At 57.2% G+C, this 9,922-nt stretch overlaps 1 protein-coding gene across 1 annotated transcript; it reads right to left on the bottom strand.

Annotated features, from left to right (window-relative positions):
* Positions 1-370: 370 nt before the first annotated feature.
* On the bottom strand, positions 371-2,050 carry NPY4R2 (neuropeptide Y receptor Y4-2). Its single transcript, XM_008696148.2, has one exon. It carries the CDS (start codon positions 2,048-2,050, stop codon positions 923-925), a length of 1,128 nt encoding a protein of 375 aa, XP_008694370.1. The 3' UTR covers positions 371-922.
* Between the last annotated feature and the right edge of the window lie 7,872 nt (positions 2,051-9,922).

Below are 9,922 nucleotides of genomic sequence, written 5' to 3' on the forward strand. Positions count from 1 at the left end.
TCCCAGCCTTGAGTGCTGTCGGCCTTGGCAGTGGGTCATGCTGGGGAGGGTCACAGAGTTCCTGGCCTGCTGCCTTGTCAAGGGAAGTCCTGCAGGCTAGGAAGGGGAGGTGAGAGTGTGGCTACAGCAGCCTGAGCCCTTCCCATGCTGGACCATGGCTATCCATGGACAGCCAACATCCGCTCTATGACAATGCAGATGCCCCTTCGAGGTGCTTATCAAGGGGAGATACTTGTAGCCTTATTTCCGCCTCAGGTGGCAGAGGCAGTGAAAGAGAAAGACGGAGCAGGATGTGAATCCCGGGATTCCCGGGGTCTGCCCTTCTTCCAGCAGAGGAGCACAAGGACCCAAGGTTCCCAGGATCCATGCTCTGCAATGCGACGTGCTAATCATATAACAGTAATCCCCCTCTCTCGCCTTCATGGACTTCTCTACCACTCACAGTGCCTGTCCGCCAACATCACCTGTCCCAGAGGTGAGGGGTTGACCAAGGTCCAGAGCTCTGACCCCACATGCTCCTTCCCTCACCCCACAGTGACCTCACAATCTCACTGGCAGAGGTGAAACCCTTGCGTCCCCAGGCTGAGCGTCTGATGGGGAATTACCAGAATGAACCCTGCCGGCCACAAGCAGACCATCTCTGGTTCCGGCACCCGCTCAGGCTTCAAGGCATGCTGTCAGCGGCAGAATCCAGACTCAGAATTCTCCCAGGAACAACTGGCACGACCACCTGAATGTCAGGCTTCTCAAGGCAAATGGGTGCAAAAATAGGCTCTTGCCAGCCTCCCTGGGCTCCAGAAAGCCAGTAATGATGGAGTGCCACCAGACTGCCAGTAACGATGCCAGTCATGATGCAATTGGCCCACTTCGCTAAGGGAAAGAGCCTGGCAGTGAACATGGCAGGCAGAAACCCTAGGCCGGGCTAAATGGGGTTAGACCTGCCACTGAGCCTCAGGGACCCTTTGGAGACCTCTGTGTGCACTGTGGACAGGGGCAGATGCTCAGACTCTTCCACAGGGGCACTCTGCTGACATGTCAGCACCAGGGCCTTGACCTCCTTCTTGAAGTTGGTGTTGAGAAAGCCGTAGATGAAAGGGTTGACACAGGTGGATGCCATGGCAAGCAGGTGGCACACCAGGAAGATGAGGTTGCCAGAACAGATGGGGATGGCCTCGTGGTACCAGTCCTCCAGGCTGTTGAACACATGCAGGGGCAGCCAGAGCACGGCGAAGGCAACCACCATGGCCATGAGGATCCCATTGATCCGCTTCATCAGCCACGCCCGCGAGCTGTAGGTGCCCTTGCGGAACACCCGCTTCCGCTTCCGCAGGTGCCGGTAGATGCGCACGTAGCAGACCAGGATGAAGGCCAACGGCATGCAGTACTGGAAGAGCAGCAGGGAGGTGGTGTAGACGATGCGGTGGTGGGGCAGCGGCCACGACTCAGTACAGACCACCTTATCGGCCAGAAACTCCACAGCCTTGGAGTGGTTCCTGTGAAAGACCTTCTCTAGGACGCTGTTGACCAGGAAGGGCAGGGAGAGGAAGCAGGCGATGAGCCAGATGACCACAATCCCCAGGTAGGCCTGGGAGACGCTGGGCTTCCAGCCTGTTGGGTTGATGATGAGCTGATGCCTCTCCAGGGCCACAAGGACGAGCGAAAGGATGGAGACCGTCACCGACATACACTGAATGAAGGCCGACACCTTGCAAACGGCCTCACCAAAGACCCAGTAGTCCATAAGGGTGTATATGGCCGTGAGCGGCTGGCAGATGAGGCACATGAGGAAGTCGGAGAAAGCCAGGTTGGCGATGAGCAGGTTGGTCACATTGGCCTTCTCCTTCTGCCGGATGGTCACGCATATGAGGCAGAGGTTGCCCAGGACCCCCACAACAGTCTCGATGCTGTAAGAGGTGACAATGAAGACCATCAGGTCTACAGAATCCTGGCAGTGGTCAGAGAAGTTGTACTGAATGCTCCTGGACCTGCTCCTGTTTTGACCCTGTGGGGTTCCTGGGAGCAGCAAGGCCAAGAGGTGAGAGACGTTCATGGTGCATGTGAGAAGATTCCAGAAGATTCGGTGACGATGCCTACAAAGCAAGCAGACAAATGGTACTCAGGGATCCTGTGTCCTGTGTGGAATCCAGGGAGAGGTGGGGGCTAGGTGGAGAGGTTCATGGCTTCTGCCATCCTGAAGCTGCTGGGACCAGGAGGACCTAAGACTGAGAAAGGTAAAGCAGCTTGCCCACGGTGACACAGCTCTTTGGTCACAGGGCTCAGATGCGAACCCCGGTCTGATGCCAGAACTTGTCATACACATTCCCTCTGACCTCAGGCTTCCAGGCTGTTTTAATGATAAAGAAACTAGAGTTTTGTATGCAGAGTACAAAGACAGAACTCCTGAGGGAGGACGGGCAGAAATCCCCTTGTCACATTTTATCCAAATAGAGATGACAGCAAATGCGATCTTGTGCTCAGGTCCTTCCACAGGACCCTCTGCTAAGACCAAACTGGAATTTGGACTCCAGAATGTCCAGGTGGTAATGCCAGTGACAGATATTCTGACTTAGCGAGCTACCAGCTCACTCCACTCACCACTGGGATACACCTTCCTCACGGGGTCTCTAGCTGTCAGAATCCCGCAGGCAGTCCCCAACCCTCAGGAAGCATCGGAACCCTTCCAGGGGCATGTCGACAGTGCAGACTGCAGAGCCCTTCACCATGAGATGCAGTTAAGCGAGCCCGGGATGGGGCCCAGGCACCTGTATCTTGACAAGTGGCCCCGATGATTCTCATGTCTGTGCTCAAGTCCCGTTGGGAGATATACTATTCACCGAGCAAGACCCTACTCCAGATGTTCTCAAAGTCCCGCAAAATGGTCAGGCCCATTCGTGAACACACATGTGTTCTTCCTGACCAAGTGCTAATTTAAAAGCAGTTTTTACAGAGTGTGGCCAAAACGAACCAGAGATCAGTAAAATCTATATGTCTAGTGCCCTGAAAGTCACTCACCGTGCATTTAATTTGGCTTCTAAAGATGAGCTACATTTGGCCATTTACAGGATCAAGTCATGAATTCAAGTGACAGTTTACAGTCTGATTATTTTGGCTACTGAATCTCAGAGGCAGGAGGATTTTTCTGGCAACACAGTCTTCTGGCAGAAAGGACTGTTTGGAATAGAACCTGACAAAATGAAATAGAGCAAGGCCAAATGCAAGGCCCAGAATGTGAGTCCAAAAGCAGCCAAAGCTGCACAGAACTGTGGTGGGTGCACTGTGCCCAGAAGCAGCTAATGGGACAGACACCCCAGGCTCTGGTTGACCATCAGCCAGGGCTGGGTCGATGGCGGGGAGTAATGCCAGTGGCTGCAAACCAGCCAAGGACAGCATGATCAGAGCAGAGTTCGTGGGTGGGGAGGGCTCCAGAAAATCCTCACGTCTTCATTCACTCGATAAACATGCGCAGAGCCCCATGCCAGAAACAAGGGCAAAGACGACATACAGCCATGTCCCTCCCAGACCAGAGGAACTGCCCCCAGGAATGCAGGTGAACCTCAAGGCTATATTGCCATGGCCAAAACCAGTATGAATGCAATGCCTGTGAGCTGGGAGATCGGAGAGGAAGCAGGAAGATGAGAGAAGACGTGACATTGAGGCAGGGCCCCAAAGTTGAAGAGGAGTCAACCATCCAGTGGACCAGATAGAGGAGGGAATTCAAGGTGCAGGGAACAGCATGAGCAAAGATAGGGAGGCAGGGAAGAGCAGAGCCTCCTCAGAGAACGGCAGGCAGTTGAGAATAACCAGAGCCCAGCATAGGTGGAAGGCAGTGGTGAGCCATGAGACTGGAGAGGTGGGCCACAGCAGGAAAGCTGGGGGAGCCGCCAAAAGCTGGCCAAAAAGCCCAAGTCCATTGTAGAAAGATCATTCCGATGTAGAGAATAGAATGAGGAAGAGGTCCAGGACAGGAGGAAAGGGAGGGCCGAAGAAGACCGCACTGGGCATCTGCCTGGCTTGCAGCCCCCCTTCTTAGAGAAGCCATAAAGAGCTAACACAAGGGATGGGCATGTGTGGCCCAGGACAACCCACACTTGTCACTGTTGACTAGACACATGAAAGCCTCAATACAAATCAGCCCTTCCCAGCAGCTGGTGGGAACAGGCAGAGGAGGGAAGTGCTGGGACTGGGAGAGCAACAAGGCAGGAAAGTGAGCATGGGGGACGGGACCAGAAAAGGAACAGAACTGTCAGCGGGCCTCTGCGTGTTTCTGCGGAGGCTGGGATGGGCCCACCAGGAGGAGACTCCATGAGCCCCCACCCCAGAAAGGCCCTCTGTGCACCAGGACTGAGGACTCCCAGAAGCTTACTCCAGCGGCAGGGTGCAATGTCCCAAATCCAAGAGCCCCAGGTCAGCAGGAAAGCTGGATTTCTTTTACAGAACATGCTGACAGGTACTCCCCTTGGCGGAGCACCCATCTCTGTCCAGGGCTGGAACAGAGGATCTCTTGGGGGAGGTGCTCCCGAGCAGAATCAAGTGAGGAAGGAGATAGGACTTAGATGCCACCAGAGCCTCATGAAAAGTTATCATGATCCAGCCACAACTCCACCAACTGGGACTTCAGAGTTCAGGGTTAAGAATGGTCAGAGTGAGACCATGTGGTTGAGAGGAGTGGGTCACCTTGCTGCTGGGCCAGGGTGGGGGGGGGGTGGGGAGCAGGCTGTAGCCCTGTCTCCCCAGTTGTCTGAGGGCCCCTGGAGTCAAGAACAGTATCCTTTGTTATACAGAGCTATCACTGGCATCTGGGAAAACAGCAGAGAAACATCAGGATCTCAGGGAGGCCAGTAGGCCATGTACTTGTCCTGGGTTCAAATTCCAGCCCTGCCACCTATCAGCAGGGGGGCTTTGGGAGAGTCACTGAAACTTTCTGAGCCTCAGTTCCCTCAGCTTTGGGGGGGGAGGAAACAATACTTATCTTACAGGAGGGCCTGGTTCCCTCCTAGGTCAGGGGATGAAATGGGGAAGAAAGGAGTCCAAATGGTAGGACCCTGGAGCTCTCCCTCCCTTAGACTCTTTCAGGTTCAGTCTCCATCTTAGTTCTTTAGACAACACAATTCAGGGGACCAGGTCCTGTTCAGGAACTCTCTTTGCCACCTCCTAGGAAGTTGAGCTGCCCATTTTGTAACAAGACCAGCCTGGCACAGAGTAAGTGATCATCGAACGTTAGTTCCCTTCTCTTCCCACGCATCACATCAACCCCACCCAAAGGGACCTCGCTCTCTTCCACCATGAGGACCTGGCCACAGTGATCATTCGAACCCATGCCCAGGCCTCTGAGTGCATCTGACTCCAGCTCTGACCCAAAGCCTCTTTAGGAAGTCCTGCAGGAGGGCACAGAGCTGGCGCCAATCACCTACTCCAATCCTTTGCCCAGTGCCCAGCCTCCAAAGGGCACCAGCCCTGCTGCAGAGCGATCCTGCTCTGAGCCCTGCCCCATGGCGGAGTACCCATCTCTGTCCAGGGCTGGAAAGGGCCACACTCCCACTGCTTGCCATACAGAGCCGAAGACTACGCCATCCACAGGCCAGTGACTAGCCCAAGAGACACTCATGACAGGCCTCACACTGCCCCGTCGATAGATGAGACCCCAGGATTCTGGGGGACACAGACGTAGTAGGAGAAGGTAGTGGCAGCCAGCATGCGGACAGACAAGACTGTTTTGATTTTGTCCCTGGACATCCCTGGAGACGCCCAAACAGCCCGAGAGGCTGTAACTGGGAAGAGACAGGATCTGAGCCTGGTGCAGCCAGGGTTTCAGGGTGGGGAATTTGGAAGGGCAGGCAGGAGAGGGCAGAGGGAGCCCAGTCTTAGAGGAGAGAGCCCAAGGAGGGAGGGGTCTTGCCTCACCCTGAGAACACACGCATTCCTGGGAGACAGAGGGCAAAAGGGACATCAGCTGCCACAGAGCTCTGGGCACCTGATACCCCACTGAGCATTAATCCACACCACAGCCCTGCGAGGAAGACATCACTAGGCTGAACCACATGGAATTGCCAATATCCAACCACTGCTGCCCTGCATAGACGGCAAATTCATGTGGTTCAATCTCGTATCTGCTCCATTTTCAAGGGGGGGACGCTGAGACCCAGTTAGAGGAAGGGACCTGACTTAGGTCCCAAGGCTAGTAAGTGATGGGATTTGAAGCCCCAGCAGTCTGACTCTGAAACGCCTGCACTGGGACCTGAGACACAGAGTTTGAAAAGGGAAGTGGAGCCCAGGCTTGAGCAAGACACAAGCTGACGTGCGGCAACAGAGGGGCAGAAGCAGGGTTGGAGATGAATATCCAAGGTCCCTGACAAAGCCTGACGGAGCCCAGGGTCCCAGTGAGCGCCCCGGGGGGGCTGGGAAGTGGCTCAGCCAAATGAGAAGGTACCCCAGGGGCCTGTGTTGGTCAGGAGGCGTGCTTTGGCCCGCGGTCCCAGCATGCTGGCTCAGAAGCCCCACCTCGCCTGGAGCAGAAGCCCCACCTCGTCCTTCCCAAGCAGACCTGGGCTGGGGGTCCCTAATGTAACGACACTCTTAGAGTTGCCTCCTCCCTCACACAATCTGGAGCCTCAGAGGCCTCCCCGCGCCCCCCACAGCAGAGCACAAGAGCACAGCTCGCCCAAGGAGGAGACCCAGGCTCAAAGGGCTATGACTGAGCAAGGACCGGTCCCTAAGGGTCAGTCCCTCGAAGCCTCCAGCAGGGCAATGATCACCTTGGAGTGATCACATCCCCTCCCCAGGGTTGCTGAGCTGGGGTCCCAGTGAGCATTTCAGACCTTTCTGGGAGATTGCCTCCTCCCCTCGCAGGGGACGTCATACCAAGACTGTCCCTGACTCCCCACTGCATACCTCAGAGATGCCCAGTGTGGAGGACCAGAGCTCGGGTCCTCCGGGTACACCCCAGGGGTGGTGATTCCGGAAGGGGGACAGGAGATTATCGTACAGGGGCAGTAAAATGGTGAGTCCGAATTTAGTTCCCAGGCAGCTGTCAAGACAAGGTGGGAACATCTGAACCTCTGGGAGAGGTCTTCCCGCAGCCTGCGTCCCCTATCAGTCACTGGAAAACTAAGAGCTAATACAAATAAGACCAGTCTCCCGATGAAGGAAGAATGGGAAAGGACGTCTGTTCTGTTTCCTGAAATGTCAGCAAGCAGCCCCCGGTCTCCTGACGCCCCAGGCGCCCAGGCACGTGCCGGGCACCCCTCACTTCCTCTCCTCACACCGCACAGGGTGAGGCAGCGGGCCACCCACGCTTCAGGTGAGGACACCGCGGCTGCGGGAGCCCGAGTCCACACCAGGGGCCTGGGGCTGCCCCCCCCCGCCCCGCCCTGCCCCGCCCTCCACCCCCGACCCCGGCCATGCGGCTCCGAGCCCTGGGCTCACTTGAAGCCCACCCGGCGCCCCCTCCCCAGGCCCCCCCCCGCCCCCGGCAGGCGGGCGCGCGAGGCTTCCCGGAGGACCCCGGGCCCCTCCGCCCCCTGCACCCACCGGCCCGTCGCGGGGCCCGCGCCCGCCTACCCGCTCCGGCGGCCGCGGCGCTCTGTGCGTGCGGAGCCCAGCCGCCCTGCCCGTCCGCCCGCCGGCCCGCTCGCCTCGGTCCTGCGCCGCCCGCCGCTCCCGCGCCCGCCTGGTCCGCCGCCGGCGCCCGCCCACGAGGACGGCTGCTCCGGGAGCCGCGCCCGCGAGCCCCACCGCCCGCCCTGCCGCGCCAGCCCGCACGCCGGCCTCCCCCCACGCCGGGCAGGCCCCGCACGCCGCAACTGCGCTGCTCTCCCTGCCTGGGCCTCGGCGCCCTCATCCGTGAAATGGGCCTTTCATAAACCGGTTCACGAATATGAACTGCAGGGCTCCTGTGAGCCCGGCTCTCCGGCTGGGCACACACAGCCGTACAAGATAGAATCCCCCTCCTGTGTCATCCTGGGGCTCCCGGTCCTGGGAGGGAAGACAAACAAGGAACAAGTAAATGAGGTACCTCAGAGTGAGTGGGGAAATAGGTCAGCTCTAGACGAGTGGTCCAGGCCGAGGGCACAGCAAGGGCACAGGCTCTGAGGCTGGAGGCCTTTGGCCCCTGGAGAGCGCCGGAGGCAGTGCCGCTGGAGAATGTTAGCAAGGAGGCTTCCAGAGGCACGGGTGGGACAGTGAGGAGGACTTAGAGGTGCTGGAAGGATCTCCAGGTTGTTGCAAAGAGAATTAATAGAGAAAACACTTCTCCCTCAGAGCCCAGGTGACACAGGACTTGGCTGAAATGGAACAGAATTCGTTGCAAGAGCTGTTACTGCTGTTACTGTAAACACACTAACTTACCATTTTCTTCCCGGAGGAGGCCACATGGCAAAATTGAGTATGTGCTTGGAGGACCTCCTGGGAGTGACATCTGCTTCAAGGGAACATCCTAAATTTGGGACAGGAACAACTCTCCTGTAATATGGCACACACCTCCCATGCGCCCCTCCCACACACCAGGTAACCCCCAGGCACCATTCATCCATGGAAGTGGCCCCGGAGCTGCGAGCAGTGGCCCCTTCTAGAATGGTAGCTGCCATGTATGGCACGTGTGGCCTCTACAAACAGGACCTTATTCGAGCACCACAACAGTTCCAGAAAGTAGGCATTTTTATTTCTACTTTACTGATGAAGCCAAGTGAGACTCTGAGATTGAGCAACTCCCCCAAAGTCACTAGGCTAAGAAACACTCAGATCCGGCGTGCCAAACCCATGCCTCTGCTCACAGGTGCCTTCCAACAGCCCTCCTGTAGGATGCGTTCCTGCAGCTCTCCGCACTCGGTGGCAGAGGCAGGCGCCCAAGCATCCTTGTCTCCCCATTCCCCGTCTCCAGGGCACCAGTGTCTCCTCTGCCCCCCAAACTCCAGCATGGGTCCACATACAGAGGCAGCACCTGACAAAGGAAGGAAGGTATGCATTTAACGGGACCTAATCGTCATTGTGGCTTCCTGGAGTCTAAAGTGGAAACTGTTTCCTATCCAGAAACCACTCAACTGGCAGGGAGCTCTACAGACACCTGTTCTCTGTGCAGGCAAGAACTCAACATGCTGTCCCCTCCTCCTCATGGGGCAGCTGTGTCGGCCTGGGCTGCCTGTAGCCTCTGAGGCCTTGCTGGGGAGCCCTTCCAGGCAGGCTGCCACATGTGCACATTTGAGAAGCACTGCCCAGGGCTCTGGAGTCCGAGCCCTAGCCCCCATGGGTCAGAGAATAGCCAAGGAGCTGAGATGACAAGGAAAATTCAGGCAGCCGAGCGCTGGCTCCTCTCCAGCCAGTGAAAGAAGCACCTGCTCGTACTCCATCCTCATGCCACCCGGTGAAGTGCGATCATCCCATTTCTCAGTGAGAAAACTGAGGCCCTAGGAAGTAGAATGACTTGTCTCAGTCTCCTGAATTGGAGATGGCCAGGCGGGGATGTAGATGGCTGCCTCTGCTGGGGAGGGAAACAGCACCCTCTGGCGGCAGCAGAGCTGGGCACCCAGCACAGCAGGAGCATCGGAAGCTCCCCACCCCACCAAGAAAGCAGGGGCCACAAGCAAGAAAATGGGCACTGTACTTCCCCTCCCCTCTCGTGGGATTCTGGGGCCAGGACCCCAGTCTGGGAGGGCCTGCCAGACAGGCAGGCTACATTCCGCAGTCTCTGGGGAAGGGGCTCAGTGGAGTTCTCCCTGCACCATAAAAATGGCTGGCTTTTTGTCGGAACCTCCTAGACATTGAGCCTCCTTAACAGCCTGGTGATGGGCCTCACTTCCCACTCCCTTAGGCATGTTCCACGTGAATCACCTTGGCGCTAAAGGCAAGCACTAATCCCCCAGGTGTGTTCGGACCTCAATTGCTTGCAGCTTGACCCCTTGGTCCACTGCAACGTCTCCTTGGGCTGAAG

This window comes from Ursus maritimus, unplaced genomic scaffold, assembly GCF_017311325.1.
Source record: "Ursus maritimus isolate PB19 unplaced genomic scaffold, ASM1731132v1 scaffold_7, whole genome shotgun sequence".
NCBI classification, from domain to species: domain Eukaryota; kingdom Metazoa; phylum Chordata; class Mammalia; order Carnivora; family Ursidae; genus Ursus; species Ursus maritimus.

What these genes read in the sequence shown, in the direction of transcription:
- NPY4R2 (XM_008696148.2), bottom strand. Translation starts at nt 2,050, where the DNA reads ATGAACGTCTCTCACCTCTTGGCCTTGCTGCTCCCAGGAACCCCACAG.